Source organism: Hyla sarda, chromosome 2, assembly GCF_029499605.1.
Source record: "Hyla sarda isolate aHylSar1 chromosome 2, aHylSar1.hap1, whole genome shotgun sequence".
NCBI classification, from domain to species: domain Eukaryota; kingdom Metazoa; phylum Chordata; class Amphibia; order Anura; family Hylidae; genus Hyla; species Hyla sarda.
Genome location: NC_079190.1, coordinates 1,766,557 through 1,788,266, shown reverse-complemented (window position 1 = coordinate 1,788,266; position 21,710 = coordinate 1,766,557). Strand labels below are relative to the sequence as shown.

At 48.2% G+C, this 21,710-nt stretch overlaps 2 protein-coding genes across 4 annotated transcripts in view; both read left to right on the top strand.

Annotated features, from left to right (window-relative positions):
* The window catches only part of LOC130358153 (zinc finger protein 436-like), a 334,942-nt gene that overhangs the window by 219,867 nt on the left and 93,365 nt on the right, over positions 1-21,710 (top strand). The window lies entirely within an intron of this gene.
* Positions 12,213-21,613, top strand: LOC130358164 (uncharacterized). The gene is made up of 6 exons (XM_056561015.1): positions 12,213-12,263; positions 19,111-19,247; positions 19,353-19,508; positions 20,830-20,959; positions 21,077-21,171; positions 21,278-21,613. The coding sequence occupies exons 2-6, from the start codon at positions 19,170-19,172 to the stop codon at positions 21,533-21,535; spliced, it is 717 nt and encodes a 238-aa protein (XP_056416990.1). The 5' UTR covers positions 12,213-12,263; positions 19,111-19,169; the 3' UTR covers positions 21,536-21,613.

The window sequence follows — 21,710 nt, the reverse complement described above, 5'->3', positions numbered from 1 at the left end:
GCCGAGAAGTTCGTGACGAATCGAATTTACTGTAAGTTCGCTCATCTCTAGTTCTCATGTCTGGCGCCAGATAAAATTGTACGCCCAAATGAAGAGTAATCAGCGGGTAAACAGCAATAAAAGTATAATTTACTTCAATAATACAGGGTGATACCATGCACAGAATGAACTTTGTATTATAAGGACAAGCCTCATGTGCGATCGCTCCCTTCCTCCCAACGCGTTTCTATCAGTGCTATACTGTAATAGGTGGCACTGACGTCTTCAGGGGAGAAAATGCCGGGAGAGCATGAGGACAACTAACGGAATCCCCACAATTAAGCCGGAGATAACAAGTTACAGAATCATAAGATACCACTCAATACATCAGGCCAATAGTTAGAAAAACCCAAAAAGAAATAATTGATAAAGAAGAACCCTCTAATGTCTTCAAAAAGTAAAAACCTTTCATCTTTATGATGCCAACATAAAGGAGACATATTGTATTTGTGAATCAATAGATAATTTATTTGGAATGTCAATTTTCCTTACAAGCAGAGAGTTTCAAAGTTTGAAAAATGCTAAATTTAAAAAATTTTCATGAAATTTTGGGATTTTTCACCAAGAAGTGATGCAAGTAATGACGAATTTTATCACTATGTTAAAGTAGAATATGTCACGAAAAAACAATCTCGGAATCAGAATGAAAGGTAAAAGCATCAGAGTTATTAATGTTTAAAGTGACAGTGGTCAGATGTGCAAAAAATGCTCCAGTCCTTAAAGGTGAAAATGAGCTGCGTCCTTAAGGGGTTAAAAGTCCTGGGCAATACAGTCTTGGTCGTAAATGTCGGCACCCCTGAAATGTTTCTATAAAATGAAGTATTCCTCACAGGAAAGGATTGCAGTAACACAGGTTTTGCTATACACATGTTTATTCCCTTTGTCTGTATATATATATATATATATATATATATATAGATCTCCTCTCCTCTGTATATATATATATATATATATATATAGATCTCCTCTCCTCTGTATATATATATATATAGAACTCCTCTCCTCTGAATATATATATATATATATATAGATCTCCTCTCCTCTGTATATATATATAGATCTCCTCTCCTCTGTATATATATATATATATAGATCTCCTCTCCTCTGTATATATATATATATATATATATATATATATATATATAGATCTCCTCTATATATATATATTGCAGTAACACAGGTTTTGCTCTACACATGTTTATTCCCTTTGTGTGTATATATATATATATATATATATATATATATAGATCTCCTCTCCTCTGTATATATATATATATTGCAGTAACACAGGTTTTGCTATACACAGGTTTATTCCCTTTGTCTGTATTGGAACTAAACCAAAAAAGGGAGGGAAAAAAGCAAATTGGACATAATGTCACCAAACTCCCAAAATGGGCCGGACAAAATTATTGGCCCCTTTCATAATTGTGGATGAATAAGATTGTTTCAAGCATGTGATGCTCCTGGGGAAAGGAACAGGTGTGGGCAATATAAAAAATCACACCTGAAAGCAGATAAAAAGGAGAGAAGTTCACTTAGTCTTTGCATTGTGTGTCTGTGTGTGCCACACTAAGCATGGACAACAGAAAGAGAAGAGAACAGAAAGAGGAGAAGAGAACTGTCTGAGGACTTGGGAACCAAAATTGTGGAAAAATATCAATAATCTCCAGGTAACAAGTCCATCTCCAGAGATCTAGATTTGTCTTTGTCCACAGTGCGCAACATTATCAAGAAGTTTACAACCCATGGACCTGTAGATAATCTCCCTGGGCGTGGACGGAAGAGAAAAATGATGAAAGGTGTCAACACAGGATCGTCCGGATGGTGGATAAGCAGCCCCAAACAAGTTCCAAAGATATTCAAGCTGTCCTGCAGGCTCAGGGAGCATCAGTGTCAGCGCGAACTATCCGTCCACATTTAAATGAAATGAAACATTATGGTAGGGGACCCAGGAGGACCCCACTATGGAGGAGACCCAGGAGGACCCCACTATGGAGGAGACCCAGGAGGACCCCACTATGGAGGAGACCCAGGAGGACCCCACTATGGAGGAGACCCAGGAGGACCCCACTATGGAGGAGACCCAGGAGGACCCCACAATGGAGGAGACCCAGGAGGACCCCACTATGGGGGAGACCCAGGAGGACCCCACTATGGGGGAGACCCAGGAGGACCCCACTATGGAGGAGACCCAGGAGGACCCCACTATGGAGGAGACCCAGGAGGACCCCGCTATGGAGAGGAGACCCAGGAGGACCCCACTATGGAGGAGACCCAGGAGGACCCCACTATGGAGGAGACCCAGGAGGACCCCACTATGGAGGAGACCCAGGAGGACCCCACTATGGAGGAGACCCAGGAGGACCACACTTCTGACACAAAGACATAAAAAAGAGACTACATTTTACCAAAATGAACTTGAGTAACCAAAATACTTCTGGGAAAACGTCTTGTGGACAGATGAGACAAGATAGATCTTTTTGGTAAAGCCCATCATTCTTCTGTTTACCGAAAATGGAATGAGGCCTACAAAGAAAAGAACACAGGACCTACAGTGACATATGGGGGAGGTCAGTGATGTTTTGGGTTGTTTTGCTGCCTCTGGCACTGGGGGCCTTGAATGTGTACAAGACATCATGAAATCTGAGGATTACCAATGGATTTTGGGTCGCACTGTACAGCCCAGTGTCAGAAAGCTGGGTTTGTGTCTGTGATCTTGGGTCTTCCATCAGGACAATGACCCCAAACATACGTCAAAAAGCCCCAGAAATGGATGGGAACAAAGCGCTGGAGAGTTCTTAAGTGTCAGCAATGAGTCCAGATCTAAATCCCATTGATCACCTGTGGAGAGATCTTATAATTACTGTTGGGAAAAGGTGCCTTCCAATAAGAGACCGGGAGCAGTTTGTAAAGGAAGAGTGCGCCAACATTCCGGCTGAGAGGTGTAAGAAGCTTATTGATGGTTATAGGAAGAGTGGTCCAACATTCCGGCTGAGAGGTGTAAGAAGCTTATTGATGCTTATAGGAAGAGTGGTCCAACATTCCGGCTGAGAGGTGTAAGAAGATTATTGATGGTTATAGGAAGAGTGGTCCAACATTCCGGCTGAGAGGTGTAAGAAGCTTATTGATGGTTATAGGAAGAGTGGTTCAACATTCCGGCTGAGAGGTGTAAGAAGCTTATTGATGGTTATAGGAAGAGTGGTCCAACATTCTGGCTGAGAGGTGTAAGAAGCTTATTGATGGTTATAGGAAGAGTGGTCCAACATTCCGGCTGAGAGGTGTAAGAAGCTTATTGATGCTTATAGGAATAGTGCTCCAACATTCTGGCTGAGAGGTGTAAGAAGCTTATTGATGGTTATAGGAAGACACTGATTTCACTTATTTTTTCCAAAGGGTGTGCAACCAAATATTAACCCCTTAAGGACGCAGCCCTTTTTCACCTTAAGGACTGAGGCCTTTTTCGCAATTCTGACCACCGTCACTTTAAGCATTAATAACTCTGGAACGCTTTTACCGAATATTCTGATTCTGAGATTGTTTTTTCGTGACATATTCTACTTTATTTTGGTGGTAAATTTTCGTTGTTTCTTGCATCCTTTTTTGGTGAAAAATCCCAAAATTTCATGAAATTTTCATGAGCTTTGAAGCTCTCTGCTTGTAAGGAAAATGGATATTCCAAATAAATTATATATTGATTCACAAACACAATATGTCTTCTTTATGTTGGAATCATAAAATGAACATATTTTTACTTTTTGAAAAAATTAGAGGACTTCAAGGTAGAGCAGCAATTTTCAAAAATTGCATGAAAATTGCAAAATCTGAAGGGACAGATGTTACAGAACTACAACTCCCAGCATGCCTGGGCAGTCTAGGCATGCTGAGAGTTGTAGTTTGGCAACATCTGGAGGGCTACTGTTTGGGAACCACTGTAACAGTGGTCTCCAAACTGTGACCCTCCAGATGTTGCAAAACTAAAACTCCCAGCATGCCCAGACAGCCAAAGGCTGTCTGGGCATGCTGGGAGTTGCAGTTCGGCCTTCCTAGTGGTTGCCACAGTAAAGATCGCTTTACTGCAACTTTCCTGAATGATTCCAGCAGGCATCCCGGTCCGGTCCCCAACCGGCTAGCGACGGGGACCGGAATTCCCATGGGCGTATGCATACTCCTTATGTCCTTAAGGACTCGGGATGCAGGGCGTATGCATACGCCCCACGTCCTGAAGAGATTAAGTTAAGGGTGACAATAATTTTGTCCGGCCCAATTTTGGAGTTTGGTGACATTATGTCCCATTTTTTTCCCCTCCCTTTTTTGGTTTAGTTCCAATACACACAAAGGGAATAAACCTGTGTATAGCAAACCTGTGTTACTGCAATCCTTTCCTGTGAGAAGTACTTCTTTTTCTAGAACAATCTCAGGGGTGCCAACATTTACCGCCATGACTGTATCTGAAGCCTGACAGGAAAGAGATCAGGAGATGTACCAGAAGTCCCATAGAAACTCCAACCTCGCAAATGGGAGCGGGTTTGTTCTGTGAACATGCAGACACAGTAGATATAAAAAGTCTACACACCCCTTTTAAAATTCCAGGTTCTTGTGAATACAAAGAATGAGACAAAGATAAATCGTAAGTCGTAGGCTGTGTCAGGGCATGCTGGGAGTCGTAGGCTGTATCAGGGCATGCTGGGAGTCGTAGGCTGTGTCAGGGCATGCTGGGAGTCGTAGGCTGTGTCAGGGCATGCTGGGAGTCGTAGGCTGTGTCAGGGCATGCTGGGAGTCATAGGCTGTGTCAGGGCATGCTAGGAGTCATAGGCTGTGTCAGGGCATGCTGGGAGTCGTAGGCTGTGTCAGGGCATGCTAGGAGTCATAGGCTGTGTCAGGGCATGCTGGGAGTCGTAGGCTGTGTCAGGGCATGCTAGGAGTCGTAGGCTGTGCAGGGCATGCTGAGAGTCGTAGGCTGTGTCAGGGCATGCTGGGAGTCATAGGCTGTGTCAGGGCATGCTAGGAGTTGTAGGCTGTGCAGGGCATGCTGGGAGTCGTAGGCTGTGTCAGGGCATGCTGGGAGTCATAGGCTTTGTCAAGGCATGCTAGGAGTCGTAGGCTGTGCAGGGCATGCTGGGAGTCGTAGGCTGTGTCAGGGCATGCTGGGAGTCATAGGCTGTGTCAGGGCATGCTGGGAGTCGTAGGCTGTGTCAGGGCATGCTAGGAGTCGTAGGCTGTGTCAGGGCATGCTAGGAGTCATAGGCTGTGTCAGGGCATGCTGGGAGTCGTAGGCTGTGTCAGGGCATGCTGAGAGTCGTAGGCTGTGTCAGGGCATGCTAGGAGTCGTAGGCTGTGCAGGGCATGCTGGGAGTCGTAGGCTGTGTCAGGGCATGCTGGGAGTCATAGGCTTTGTCAGGGCATGCTGGGAGTCGTAGGCTGTGTCAGGGCATGCTAGGAGTCGTAGGCTGTGCAGGGCATGCTGGGAGTCGTAGGCTGTGTCAGGGCATGCTGGGAGTCGTAGGCTGTGTCAGGGCATGCTGGGAGTCATAGGCTGTGTCAGGGCATGCTGGGAGTCATAGGCTGTGTCAGGGCATGCTGGGAGTCGTAGGCTGTGCAGGGCATGCTGGGAGTCATAGGCTGTGTCAGGGCATGCTGGGAGTCATAGGCTGTGTCAGGGCATGCTAGGAGTCGTAGGCTGTGTCAGGGCATGCTAGGAGTCGTAGGCTGTGTCAGGGCATGCTAGGAGTCATAGGCTGTGTCAGGGCATGCTGGGAGTCATAGGCTGTGTCAGGGCATGCTGGGAGTCGTAGGCTGTGTCAGGGCATGCTGAGAGTCGTAGGCTGTGTCAGGGCATGCTGGGAGTCGTAGGCTGTGCAGGGCATGCTGGGAGTCGTAGGCTGTGTCAGGGCATGCTGGGAGTCGTAGGCTTTGTCAGGGCATGCTAGGAGTCGTAGGCTGTGCAGGGCATGCTGGGAGTCGTAGGCTGTGCAGGGCATGCTGGGAGTCGTAGGCTGTGTCAGGGCATGCTGGGAGTCATAGGCTGTGTCAGGGCATGCTGGGAGTCGTAGGCTGTGTCAGGGCATGCTGGGAGCCTTAGGCTGTGTCAGGGCATGCTGGGAGTCATAGGCTGTGTCAGGGCATGCTGGGAGTCGTAGGCTGTGCAAGGCATGCTAGGAGTCGTAGGCTGTGTCAGGGCATGCTAGGAGTCGTAGGCTGTGCAGGGCATGCTGGGAGTCGTAGGCTGTGCAGGGCATGCTAGGAGTCGTAGGCTGTGCAGGGCATGCTAGGAGTCATAGGCTGTGTCAGGGCATGCTGGGAGTCATAGGCTGTGTCAGGGCATGCTGGGAGTCGTAGGCTGTGTCAGGGCATGCTGAGAGTCGTAGGCTGTGTCAGGGCATGCTGGGAGTCGTAGGCTGTGCAGGGCATGCTGGGAGTCGTAGGCTGTGTCAGGGCATGCTGGGAGTCGTAGGCTTTGTCAGGGCATGCTAGGAGTCGTAGGCTGTGCAGGGCATGCTGGGAGTCGTAGGCTGTGCAGGGCATGCTGGGAGTCGTAGGCTGTGTCAGGGCATGCTGGGAGTCATAGGCTGTGTCAGGGCATGCTGGGAGTCGTAGGCTGTGTCAGGGCATGCTGGGAGCCTTAGGCTGTGTCAGGGCATGCTGGGAGTCATAGGCTGTGTCAGGGCATGCTGGGAGTCGTAGGCTGTGCAAGGCATGCTAGGAGTCGTAGGCTGTGTCAGGGCATGCCAGGAGTCGTAGGCTGTGCAGGGCATGCTGGGAGTCGTAGGCTGTGCAGGGCATGCTAGGAGTCGTAGGCTGTGCAGGGCATGCTAGGAGTCGTAGGCTGTGCAGGGCATGCTAGGAGTCGTAGGCTGTGTCAGGGCATGCTGGGAGTCATAGGCTGTGTCAGGGCATGCTGGGAGTCGTAGGCTGTGTCAGGGCATGCTGAGAGTCGTAGGCTGTGTCAGGGCATGCTGGGAGTCGTAGGCTGTGCAGGGCATGCTGGGAGTCGTAGGCTGTGTCAGGGCATGCTGGGAGTCATAGGCTTTGTCAGGGCATGCTAGGAGTCGTAGGCTGTGCAGGGCATGCTAGGAGTCGTAGGCTGTGTCAGGGCATGCTGGGAGTCATAGGCTGTATCAGGGCATGCTGGGAGTCGTAGGCTGTGCAGGGCATGCTGGGAGTCGTAGGCTGTGTCAGGGCATGCTAGGAGTCGTAGGCTGTGTCAGGGCATGCTAGGAGTCGTAGGCTGTGTCAGGGCATGCTGGGAGTCATAGGCTGTGTCAGGGCATGCTGGGAGTCATAGGCTGTGTCAGGGCATGCTGGGAGTCGTAGGCTGTGTCAGGGCATGTTGAGAGTCGTAGGCTGTGTCAGGGCATGCTAGGAGTCGTAGGCTGTGTCAGGGCATGCTAGGAGTCATAGGCTGTGTCAGGGCATGCTGGGAGCCGTAGGCTGTGTCAGGGCATGCTGGGAGTCGTAGGCTGTATCAGGGCATGCTGGGAGTCGTAGGCTGTGCAGGGCATGCTGGGAGTCGTAGGCTGTGTCAGGGCATGCTAGGAGTCGTAGGCTGTGTCAGGGCATGCTAGGAGTCGTAGGCTGTGTCAGGGCATGCTAGGAGTCATAGGCTGTGTCAGGGCATGCTGGGAGTCGTAGGCTGTGTCAGGGCATGCTGGGAGTCGTAGGCTGTGTCAGGGCATGCTGAGAGTCGTAGGCTGTGTCAGGGCATGCTAGGAGTCGTAGGCTGTGCAGGGCATGCTGGGAGTCATAGGCTGTGTCAGGGCATGCTAGGAGTCGTAGGCTGTGTCAGGGCATGCTGGGAGTCGTAGGCTGTGCAGGGCATGCTGGGAGTCGTAGGCTGTGTCAGGGCATGCTGGGAGTTATAGGCTGTGTCAGGGCATGCTAGGAGTCGTAGGCTATGCAGGGCATGCTGGGAGTCGTAGGCTGTGTCAGGGCATGCTGGAGGCGTAGGCTGTTTCAGGGCATGCTAGGAGTCGTAGGCTGTGTCAGGGCATGCTAGGAGTCGTAGGCTGTGTCAGGGCATGCTAGGAGTCGTAGGCTGTGTCAGGGCATGCTAGGAGTCGTAGGCTGTGTCAGGGCATGCTGGGAGTCATAGGCTGTGTCAGGGCATGCTGGGAGTCGTAGGCTGTGTCAGGGCATGCTGGGAGTCGTAGGCTGTGTCAGGGCATGCTGGGAGTCGTAGGCTGTGCAGGGCCTGCTAGGAGTCGTAGGCTGTGTCAGGGCATGCTAGGAGTCGTAAGCTGTGCAGGGCATGCTGGGAGTCGTAGGCAGTGCAGGGCATGCTAGGAGTCGTAGGCTGTGTCAGGGCATGCTAGGAGTCGTAGGCTGTGCAGGGCATGCTGGGAGTCATAGGCTGTGCAGGGCATGCTAGGAGTCGTAGGCTGTGTCAGGGCATGCTGGGAGTCAGGCTGTGTCAGGGCATGCTGGGAGTCGTAGGCTGTGTCAAGTCATGCTGGGAGTCATAGGCTGTGTATGCTGGGAGTCATAGGCTGTGTATGGGCATGCTGGGACTCATAGGCTGTGTATGGGCATGCTGGGAGTCGTAAGCTGTGTCAGGGCATGTTGGGAGTTGTAGGTTGTGCAGGGCATGCTAGGAGTCAGGCTGTGTCAGGGCATGCTGGGAGTTGTACTGTTTTCGGGTCAGCTGCTGCTGCACAATAGAGCAGTGATCTGCAACCTGTGGCTCTGCAGCTGGTGCAGAACTGCACGGATGTATCTGGGGGGTGATGTATGTAGGGGGGGGGATGTATCTGGGGGTGATGTATCTGGGGTGATGTATCTCGGGGTGATGTATCTCGGGGTGATGTATCTGGGGTGATGTATCTGGGGGTGATGTATCTGGGGGGATGTATCTGGGGTGATGTATCTGGGGTGATGTATCTGGGGGGTGATGTATCTGCGGGTGATGTATCTGGGGTGATGTATCTGGGAGGGATGTATCTGGGTGGTGATGTATCTGGGGTGATGTATCTGGGGTGATGTATCTGGGGTGATGTATCTGGGGGTGATGTATCTGGAAGGGATGTATCTGGGGTGATGTATCTGGGGTGATGTATCTGGGTGGGATGTATCTGGGTGGGATGTATCTGGGTGGGATGTATCTTGGGGTGATGTATCTGGGGGGTGATGTATCTGGGGGGTGATGTATCTGGGGGGTGATGTATCTGGGGGTGATGTATCTGGAGGGTGATGTATCTGTATATATGTATAAATGTATATATATATATATATATATATATATATATATATATATATATATACATTTTTTAATCCACCTACCGGACTCAACTCTCCCTTTATATAAACATTTTTTTTCCTGCTTTTATTATTATCAATTATTATATGTTGTAAATTGAGATGAATTTTTACTAACTTATATCTATGGATTTATATTGACTGTGTATGAATTTTCTTTTCCTATTTTATATAATATATTTTTAATTTATGTCTTTGTATTTAATAAAATTTACATATGTATTTTTATATTATTTGTATTTCATTATTGGGACATAAGGTTTACGCTCTTTGTAGCGTATTGTAGGTTTACATATTTGGTCTTCTGTCTTATTAGACCCCCCTTTCCAGTTATTTTGAGGAGCCATTTTTTGGACTCTTTTTTTAGGTTGTTGTTCTCATGTAAGTTGTAGCCTGACTCCTCCCACCCATATGACTGATCACATGATCCTGACATCACCAAAGATCCTTTAGTCCAGTGATGGCGAACCTATGTGGCACGCTGAGTATCGGGGAGCACCGAGGATGACGCGCGCATGGTAAGTGGTCAGCGGGACGTCATCTTCGGTGTTCTGACACAGACATACAGCCTCCAGCCATACACTGTATATGGCTGGAGGCTGTATGTCTGTGGGGGGACACTGCCTGTCTAATGTGGGGGAACTCTGCCTGCCTAATGTGGGGGAACTCTGCCTGCCTAATGTGAGGGAACACTGCCTGTCTAATGTGGGGGAACACTGTCTGTCTAATTTGGGGGAACGCTGTCAGCATAATGTGGGGGAACACTGTCTGTCTAATGTGGGGGAACTCTGCCTGCCTAATGTGGGGGAACACTGCCTGCCTAATGTGGGGGAACACTGCCTGCCTAATGTAGGGGAACACTGTCTGTCTAATTTGGGGGAACGCTGTCTGCATAATGTGGGGGAACACTGCCTGTCTAATGTGGGGGAACACTGCCTGCCTAATGTGGGGGAACACTGCCAGCCTAATGTGGGGGAACACTGCCTGCCTAATGTGGGGGAACACTGCCTGCCTAATGTGGGGGAACACTGCCTGCCTAATGTGGAGGAACACTGCCTGCCTAATGTGGGGGAATACTGCCTGCCTAATGTGGGGGAACACTGCCTGCCTAATGTGGGGGAACACTGCCTGCCTACTGTGGGGGAACACTGCCTGCCTAATGTGGGGGAACACTGCCTGCCTAATGTGGGGGAATACTGCCTGCCTAATGCGGGGGAACACTGTCTGCCTAATGTGGGGGAACACTGCCTGCCTAATGTGGGGGAACACTGCCTAATGTGGGGGAACACTGCCTGCCTAATGCGGGGGAACACTGCCTGCCTAATGCGGGGGAACACTGCCTGCCTAATGTGGGGGAACACTACCTGTCTAATGTGGGGGAACACTACCTGTCTAATGTGGGGGAACACTACCTGTCTAATGTGGGGGAACACTGCTTGCCTAATGTGGGGGAACACTGCTTGCCTAATGTGGGGGAACACTGCCTGTCTAATGTGGGGGAACACTGCTTGCCTAATGTGGGGGGAATTATACTGCCAACCTTGTGGGGGGAACTATACTGCCAACCCTAATGTGGGGGAACACTGCCTGCCTAATGTGGGGGAACACTGCCTGCCTAATGTGGGGGAATACTGCCTGCCTAATGCGGGGGAACACTGTCTGCCTAATGTGGGGGAACACTGCCTGCCTAATGTGGGGGAACACTGCCTGCCTAATGTGGGGGAACACTGCCTGCCTAATGTGGGGGAACACTGCCTGTCTAATGTGGGGGAACACTACCTGTCTAATGTGGGGGAACACTGCTTGCCTAATGTGGGGGAACACTGCCTGCCTAATGTGGGGGAACACTGCCTGCCTAATGTGGGGGAACACTGCTTGCCTAATGTGGGGGAACTCTGCCTGCCTAATGTGGGGGGAATTATACTGCCAACCTTGTGGGGGGAACTATACTGCCAACCCTAATGTGGAGGAACTATACTGCCAACCCTAATGTGGGGGAACTATACTGCACCTAATGTGGATGAACTATACTGCACCCAATGTGGGGGAACTATACTGCACCCAATGTGGATGAACTATACTGCACCTAATGTGGGGGAACTATACTGCACCTAATGTGGGGGAACTATACTGCACCTAATGTGGGGGAACTATACTGCACCCAATGTGGATGAACTATACTGCACCCAATGTGGATGAACTATACTGCACCTAATGTGGATGAACTATACTGCACCTAATGTGGGGGAACTATACTGCACCCAATGTGGATGAACTATACTGCACCCAATGTTGATGAACTATACTGCACCTAATGTGGATGAACTATACTGCACCTAATGTGGGGGAACTATACTGCACCTAATGTGGGGGGAAACTATACTGCACCTAATGTGGGGGGAACTATACTGCACCTAATGTGGGGGGAACTATACTGCACCTAATGTGGGGGAACTATACTGCACCTAATGTGGGGGGAAACTATACTGCACCTAATGTGGGGGGAACTATACTACACCTAATGTGGGGGGAAACTATACTGCACCTAATGTGGGGGAACTATACTGCACCTAATGTGGGGGGAACTATACTGCACCTAATGTGGGGGAACTATACTGCACCTAATGTGGGGGGAGCTATACTGCACCTAATGTGGGGTAACTATACTGCACCTAATGTGGGGGAACTATACTGCACCTAATGTGGGGGAACTATACTGCACCTAATGTGGGGGAACTATACTGCACCTAATGTGGAGGAACTATACTGCCAAGCTAATGTGTATTCTGCTTTAATTGCTGTGTTGTCGTGCATTATGGTTCGGGCACTCGGGCTCAAAAAGGTTCGCGATCACTGCTTTAGTCCCTTCAGCCGTACAGCCTGGAGCCTGACTCCTCCCACCCATGTGACTGATCACATGATCCTGACATCACTGAAGGTCCTTAAGACACCTGGAATCTTCTATATTCAGAGAGGTTAGTGGTGAGAAGAGAGAATTGTATCATTATTGAGGAGGTGAAGTCTCTGTATGTTCTGTGATAACTTTGATCAATGTGTCTTAAGTTTAACTTAATAATATATGAGGGGTCAAGAAGAGAATGATTACCCCCCCCCCCCCCGTCATACCTTCTAGATCAGTGGTCTCAAGCTGTGGCCCTCCAGATGTTGCAAAACTTCAACTCCCAGCATGCGGACAGTGGTGGGCCACAGCGAGACCAGTGTTCTAGATAGTACGAGTAAGATCCATTACTGTAGGTAGTGACCGTGTATTGGATCGATCCATTACTGTAGGTAGTGACCGTGTATTGGATCGATCTATTATTGTAGGTAGTGACCGTGTATTGGATCGATCTATTATTGTAGGTAGTGACCGTGTATTGGATCGATCCATTATTATAGGTAGTGACCGTGTATTGGATCGATCTATTATTGTAGGCAGTGACCGTGTATTGGATTGGCCCATTATGGTAGGTAGTGACCGTGTATTGGATTGATCCATTATTGTAGGTAGTGACCGTGTATTGGATCGATCCATTACTTTAGGTAGTGACCGTGTATTGGATTGATTCATTACTGTAGGTAGTGACCGTGTATTGGATCGATCCATTACTGTAGGTAGTGACCGTGTATTGGATCGATCTATTATTGTAGGTAGTGACCGTGTATTGGATCGATCTATTATTGTAGGTAGTGACCGTGTATTGGATCGATCCATTATTATAGGTAGTGACCGTGTATTGGATCGATCTATTATTGTAGGCAGTGACCGTGTATTGGATCGATCCATTATTATAGGTAGTGACCGTGTATTGGATCGATCCATTATTATAGGTAGTGACCGTGTATTGGATCGATCCATTACTGTAGGTAGTGACCGTGTATTGGATCGATCTATTATTGTAGGTAGTGACCGTGTATTGGATCGATCCATTATTATAGGTAGTGACCGTGTATTGGATCGATCCATTATTATAGGTAGTGACCGTGTATTGGATCGATCCATTATTGTAGGCAGTGACCGTGTATTGGATCGGTCCATTATTGTAGGTAGTGACCGTGTATTGGATCGATCCATTATTGTAGGTAGTGACCGTGTATTGGATTGATCCATTATTGTAGGTAGTGACCGTGTATTGGATTGATCCATTATTGTAGGCAGTGACCGTGTATTGGATCGATCCATTATTATAGGTAGTGACCGTGTATTGGATCGATCCATTATTATAGGTAGTGACCGTGTATTGGATCGATCCATTACTGTAGGTAGTGACCGTGTATTGGATCGATCCATTATTGTAGGTAGTGACCGTGTATTGGATCGATCCATTATTGTAGGTAGTGACCATGTATTGGATCGGTCCATTATTGTAGGTAGTGACCATGTATTGGATCGGTCCATTATTGTAGGTAGTGACCGTGTATTGGATCGATCCATTATTGTAGGTAGGACCATGTATTGGATCGGTCCATTATTGTAGGTAGTGACCGTGTATTGGATCGGTCCATTACTGTAGGTAGTGACCGTGTATTGGATTGATCCATTACTGTAGGTAGTGACCGTGTATTGGATCGGTCCATTACTGTAGGTAGTGACCGTGTATTGGATTGATCCATTACTGTAGGTAGTGACCGTGTATTGGATCGATCCATTATTGTAGGTAGTGACAGTGTATTGGATCGATCCATTATTATAGATAGTGACCGTGTATTGGATCGATCCATTATTGTAGGTAGTGACCGTGTATTGGATCGATCCATTATTGTAGGTAGTGACCATGTATTGGATCGATCCATTATTGTAGGTAGTGACAGTGTATTGGATCGATCCATTATTGTAGGTAGTGACCATGTATTGGATCGATCCATTATTGTAGGTAGTGACCGTGTATTGGATCGATCCATTATTGTAGGTAGTGACCGTGTATTGGGTCGATCCATTATTGTAGGTTGTGACCGTGTATTGGATCGGTCCATTATTCTAGGTAGTGACCGTGTATTGGATCAATCCATTATTATAGATAGTGACCGTGTATTGGATCGATCCATTATTCTAGGTAGTGACCGTGTATTGGATCGATCCATTATTCTAGGAAGTGACCGTGTATTGGATCGATCCATTATTCTAGGTAGTGACCGTGTATTGGATCGATCCATTATTGTAGGTAGTGACCGTGTATTGGATCGATCCATTATTGTAGGTAGTGACCGTGTATTGGATTGATCCATTATTGTAGGTTGTGACCGTGTATTGGGTCGATCCATTATTGTAGGTTGTGACCGTGTATTGGGTCGGTCCATTATTCTAGGTAGTGACCGTGTATTGGATCGATCCATTATTCTAGGTAGTGACCGTGTATTGGATCGATCCATTATTCTAGGTAGTGACCGTGTATTGGATCGATCCATTATTGTAGGTAAAGTTGTATGTGGTTAAACCAGCTCACCCCTCGATTGCCGCCAGCCGCGTCACGGATTCAGCCCGGACAGAGCTGATAAGTAACGTGTTGAAAAGCAAGAAATATCCAGCGCAGCAGGAACTCGAATGCATGGATTTATTGTCAACACAGCAACATACAGGAAGGGAGACAGCAGTGACGCGTTTCGATCGTCTAAGCGATCTTAGTCATACTGACCACTTATTGTAGGTAGTGACCGTGTATTGGATCGATCCATTATTGTAGGTAGTGACCGTGTATTGGATTTATCCATTATTGTAGGTAGTGACCGTGTATTGGATCGGTCCATTATTGTAGGTAGTGACCATGTATTGGATTGATCCATTATTGTAGGTAGTGACCGTGTATTGGATCGGTCCATTACTGTAGGTAGTGACCGTGTATTGGATTGATCCATTACTGTAGGTAGTGACCGTGTATTGGATCGATCCATTATTGTAGGTAGTGACCGTGTATTGGATTGATCCATTATTGTAGGTAGTGACCGTGTATTGGATCGGTCCATTACTGTAGGTAGTGACCGTGTATTGGATTGATCCATTACTGTAGGTAGTGACCGTGTATTGGATTGATCCATTACTGTAGGTAGTGACCGTGTATTGGATTGATCCATTATTGTAGGTAGTGGGCGTGTATTGGATTGGTCCATTACTGTAGGTAGTGACCGTGTATTGGATCGATCCATTATTGTAGGTTGTGACCGTGTATTGGATCGATCCATTATTGTAGGTAGTGACCGTGTATTGGATTGATCCATTATTGTAGGTAGTGACCGTGTATTGGATCGATCCATTACTTTAGGTAGTGACCGTGTATTGGATTGATTCATTACTGTAGGTAGTGACCGTGTATTGGATCGATCCATTATTGTAGGTAGTGACCGTGTATTGGATCGATCTATTATTGTAGGTAGTGACCGTGTATTGGATCGATCCATTATTGTAGGTAGTGACCATGTATTGGATCGATCCATATTGTAGGTAGTGACCGTGTATTGGATCGATCTATTATTGTAGGTAGTGACCGTGTATTGGATCGGTCCATTATTGTAGGTAGTGACCGTGTTTTGGATCTAACTTTTATTGTAGGTAGTGACCGTGTATTGGATTGGCCCATTATGGTAGGTAGTGACCGTGTATTGGATTGATCCATTATTGTAGGTAGTGACCGTGTATTGGATCGATCCATTACTTTAGGTAGTGACCGTGTATTGGATTGATTCATTACTGTAGGTAGTGACCGTGTATTGGATCGATCCATTATTGTAGGTAGTGACCGTGTATTGGATCGATCTATTATTGTAGGTAGTGACCGTGTATTGGATCGATCCATTATTGTAGGTAGTGACCATGTATTGGATCGATCCAAATTGTAGGTAGTGACCGTGTATTGGATCGATCTATTATTGTAGGTAGTGACCGTGTATTGGATCGGTCCATTATTGTAGGTAGTGACCGTGTTTTGGATCTAACTTTTATTGTAGGTAGTGACCGTGTATTGGATTGGCCCATTATGGTAGGTAGTGACCGTGTATTGGATTGGCCCATTATTATAGATAGTGACCATGTATTGAATCGATCCATTATTGTAGGCAGTGACCGTGTATTGGATCGATCCATTATGGTAGGTAGTGACCGTGTATTGGATTGGCCCATTATTATAGATAGTGACCGTGTATTGGATCGATCCATTACTGTAGGTTGTGACCGTGTATTCGATCGATCCATTATGATAGGTAGTGACCGTCTATTGGATTGGCCCATTATTATAGATAGTGACACTGCATTAGATCGATCCATCATTGTAGGTAGTGACCGTGTATTCGATCGGCCATTTTTGTAGGTAGGCAATATGTGTTGGATTGATCAATTTTTGGAGGTAGTAACTGTACATTGGATCGACCCATTATTGGAGGTAGTAACTGTACATTGGATCAGCCCATTATTGGAGGTAGTAACTGTACATTGGATCAGCCCATTATTGGAGGTAGTAACTGTACATTGGATCAGCCCATTATTGGAGGTAGTAACTGTACATTGGATCGGCCCACCATTGGAGGTAGTAACTGTACATTGGATCAGCCCATTATTGGAGGTAGTAACTGTACATTGGATCAGCCCATTATTGGAGGTAGTAAATGTACATTGGATCAGCCCATTATTGGAGATAGTAACTGTACATTGGATCAGCCCATTATTGGAGGTAGTAACTGTACATTGGATCAGCCCATTATTGGAGGTAGTATCTGTACATTGGATCAGCCCATTATTGGAGATAGTAACTGTACATTGGATCAGCCCATTATGGGAGGTAGTATCTGTACATTGGATCAGCCCATTATTGGAGGTAGTAACTGTACATTGGATCAGGCCATTATTGGAGGTAGTATCTGTACATTGGATCAGCCCATTATTGGAGGTAGTAACTGTACATTGGATCACCCCATTATTGGAGGTAGTAACTGTACATTGGATCGGCCCATTATTGGAGGTAGTAACTGAACATTGGATCGGCCCATTATTGGAGGTAGTAACTGTACATTGGATCGGCCCATTATTGTAGGTAGTAAATGTACATTGTATCAGCCCATTATCGGAGGTAGTAAATGTACATTGGATCAGCCCATTATCGGAGGTAGTAACTGTACATTGGATCAGCCCATTATTGGAGATAGTAACTGTACATTGGATCAGCCCAATATTGGAGGTAGGAACTGTACATTGGATCGGCCCGTTATTGGAGGTAGTAACTGTACATTGGATCAGCCCATTATTGGAGGTAGTAACTGTACATTGGATCGGCCTATTATTGGAGGTAGTGACTGTACATTGGATCAGCCCATTATTGGAGATAGTAACTGTACATTGGATCAACCCATTATTGGAGGTAGTAACTGTACATTGGATCAGCCCATTATTGGAGGTAGTAACTGTACATTGGATCAGCCCATTATTGGAGGTAGTAACTGTACATTGGATCAGCCCATTATTGGAGATAGTAACTGTACATTGGATCGGCCTATTGTTGGAGGTAGTGACTATACATTGGATCAGCCCATTATTGGAGGTAGTAACTGTACATTGGATCGGCCCATTATTGGAGGTAGTAACTATACATTGGATCAACCCATTATTGGAGGTAGTGACTGTACATTGGATCGGCCTATTACTGGAGGTAGTGACTCTGCATTGGATCGATCCATTATTTGGTGACTGTGGAGGCCACTGCAGTCCAGTGACCTCATTGTCCTGTATGAGATGGTCATGTGACCTCATTGTCCTGTATGAGATGGTCATGTGACCTCATTGTCCTGTATGAGATGATGTCATGTGACCTCATTGTCCTGTATGTGATGATGTCATGTGACCTCATTGTCCTGTATGAGATGTCATGTGACCTCATTGTCCTGTATGAGATGGTCATGTGACCTCATTGTCCTGTATGTGATGATGTCATGTGACCTCATTGTCCTGTATGAGATGTCATGTGACCTCATTGTCCTGTATGAGATGGTCATGTGACCTCATTGTCCTGTATGTGATGATGTCATGTGACCTCGTTGTCCTGTATGAGATGATGTCATGTGACATGGGACATTATCCTACTAGAAGTCTCATCAGAAGATGGCTCCACTGTGGTCATAAAGGGACGGACATGGTCAGTAACAATACTCAGGTAGGCCGTGGGGTTTATACCAGGAACAATTATTACTAAGGGGCCCAGAGTGTCCAGAAAATGTCCCCCCCCCCACAATTTCACCATCACCAGCTGACCCACTGATACAAGGCAGGAGGGATCCATGCTTTGTTGTTTACCCCAAATTCTGACCCATCGGATGTCACAGCTGGAATGGAGACTCCTCAGACCAGACGACGTTCCTCCATCTTCCATTCTCCAGTTTTGGTGCCTGTGTGAATTGTGGCCTCAGTTTCTTGTTAGGTGACAGGAGTGGCCCCCGGTGTGGTCTTCTGCTGTTGTAGCCCATCTGCTTTGAGGCTGGACATGTGCGATCAGAGATGGTATTGTGCAGACCTTGGTTGTAACCAGTGGTTATTTGAGATATTGTTGCCTTTATGAAGTTTGTGTGTGAAATCCTCAGCCCGGCCCATCTGGTGCCAACAACCCTGACACCTTCATTGTCACTTACATCCCATTTCTTCCTCATTCTGTTTCTCAGTTTGAACTTCAGCAGGTTGTCTTGGCCGTGTCTACATGTCTAAATGCACTTCCATGCTTCCATGTCATTGGCTGATTAGCTATTTGTGTTTAACAAGTGATTAAACATGTGACCTAATGAAGTGGCCAGTGAGTGTGTGTGGAGTCACCATAAAGTCTCTTACAGTTTGTCTTTATATACACTCTCCAGGGGGAGGTCTCCATTAGTGGTCGGGGGTCTCCCTTTCTTCTCCTGACTGCCCCCTAAGGATGGAGAAGGACCTGGATGTGATGGAGGAGAGAATATTACACGTGGCCCTAGAGATCATGTCCCTGCTGAGCGGAGAGGTGAGGGATTCTGGAGATCATGTCCCGTCTCTTCTATCTCTAAACCATGGACATGGCTGGAGAGGTGAAGGGATAAAGTGACATCAATGTCTCCTCCATACACAGGATTACATGGTAGTGAAGACAGAAGAGGGGGAAGGATGGAGCAGGGAGCAGGTTCCTATATCGCTGCCTCCACCTCACTCACTGATACATGAGGGAAACAGTCATCAGGAGATCCTGGAACTCATCAACAAGATGGCCGACCTGCTGACTGGAGAGGTGAGCACTGCTGGGGGTGTCAGGAGGGAGGGGCAGGCTGATGACTGGAGAGGTGAGCACTGCTGGAGGTGTCAGGAGGGAGGGGCAGGCTGATGACTGGAGAGGTGAGCACTGCTGGAGGTGTCAGGAGGGAGGGGCAGGCTGCTGACTGGAGAGGTGAGCACTGCTGGAGGTGTCAGGAGGGAGGGGCAGGCTGATGACTGGAGAGGTGAGCACTGCTGGGGGTGTCAGGAGGGAGGGGCAGGCTGATGACTGGAGAGGTGAGCACTGCTAGAAGTGTCAGGAGGGAGGGGCAGGCTGATGACTGGAGAGGTGAGCACTGCTGGAGGTGTCAGGAGGGAGGGGCAGGCTGATGACTGGAGAGGTGAGCACTGCTGGAGGTGTCAGGAGGGAGGGGCAGGCTGATGACTGGAGAGGTGAGCACTGCTGGAGGTGTCAGGAGGGAGGGGCAGGCTGATGACTGGAGAGGTGAGCACTGCTGGAGGTGTCAGGAGGGAGGGGCAGGCTGATGACTGGAGAGGTGAGCACTGCTGGGGGTGTCAGGAGGGAGGGGCAGGCTGATGACTGGAGAGGTGAGCACTGCTGGAGGTGTCAGGAGGGAGGGGCAGGCTGATGACTGGAGAGGTGACACTGCTGGAGGTGTCAGGAGGGAGGGGCAGGCTGATGACTGGAGAGGTGAGCACTGCTGGGGGTGTCAGGAGGGAGGGGCAGGCTGATGACTGGAGAGGTGAGCACTGCTGGAGGTGTCAGGAGGGAGGGGCAGGCTGATGACTGGAGAGGTGAGCACTGCTGGAGGTGTCAGGAGGGAGGGGCAGGCTGATGACTGGAGAGGTGAGCACTGCTGGAGGTGTCAGGAGGGAGGGGCAGGCTGATGACTGGGGAGGTGAGCACTGCTGGAGGTGTCAGGAGGGAGGGGCAGGCTGATGACTGGAGAGGTGAGCACTGCTGGGGGTGTCAGGAGGGAGGGGCAGGCTGATGACTGGAGAGGTGACACTGCTGGAGGTGTCAGGAGGGAGGGGAAGGCTGATGACTGGAGAGGTGAGCATTGCTGGAGGTGTCAGGAGGGAGGGGCAGGCTGATGACTGGAGAGGTGAGCACTGCTGGAGGTGTCAGGAGGGAGGGGCAGGCTGATGACTGGAGGGGTGACACTGCTGGAGGTGTCAGGAGGGAGGGGCAGGCTGCTGACTGGAGAGGTGACACTGCTGGAGGTGTCAGGAGGGAGGGGTAGGCTGCTGACTGGAGAGGTGACACTGCTGGGAATGCTGGGACATTATACAATAAGGGAGGGCTCTGCTGATGACTGTATCATTGTGTGTGTCAGGTTCCTATAAGGTGTCAGGACGTCACTGTCTATTTCTCCATGGAGGAGTGGGAGTATATAGAAGGACACAAGGATCTGTACCAGGACATAGTCATGATGGGGGATCACCGGCCCCCAACATCACCACTGGGTAAGAGGAGACCTTCCTGATTGTAGAGGAGACCAGGGGTGAGGGTCCCATAGACCCCCCATCATGTGATCATCACATATATACAATGTATTCAGTCACTCTGTATATGTCCTATAGATATAGACCCAACAAGGATGGAGAAGGCCAGAAAGCACATGGCTGCCAGGATATTACACCTCACCCTAGAGATAATCCACCTGATAACCGGAGAGGTGAGAGGTCACATGACGTCTTATCCCTAGAAATAATCCCGGAAATGACTGGAAAGGGGGCGGATTCTTAGAATGTCTGTAGTGATCAGTGTCTCACCATACACAGGATTACACAGTAGTGAAGAAGTGGTCTGGTGAGTGTGTGACCCCCCGTGTGTCAGGAGGATCGGGCACCACCCAGAGCCCCACCCCCAAGGATCCTCCACCTCATTCACTGATACATGAGCAGAAGATCCTAGAACTGACCACCAGGATGACTGAGCTGCTGACTGGAGAGGTGACACTGCTGGGAATGCTGGGACATTATACAATAAGGGAGGGCTCTGCTGATGACTGTATCATTGTGTGTGTCAGGTTCCTATAAGGTGTCAGGACGTCACTGTCTATTTCTCCATGGAGGAGTGGGAGTATATAGAAGGACACAAGGATCTGTACCAGGACATAGTCATGATGGGGGATCACCGGACCCCAACATCACCACTGGGTAAGAGAAGACTTATTGACCATTACTGTGGGTACAGGGGGCACTGGGGTCATGG

Bases quoted from the DNA above. Each gene is read 5' to 3' on its own strand.
- LOC130358164 (XM_056561015.1), top strand. From the start codon at position 19,170: ATGGAGAAGGACCTGGATGTGATGGAGGAGAGAATATTACACGTGGCC. The intron at 19,248-19,352 runs GTGAGGGATTCT...CTCCATACACAG, and splicing joins TGTCCCTGCTGAGCGGAGAG to GATTACATGGTAGTGAAGAC. The intron at 19,509-20,829 runs GTGAGCACTGCT...TGTGTGTGTCAG, and splicing joins CCGACCTGCTGACTGGAGAG to GTTCCTATAAGGTGTCAGGA.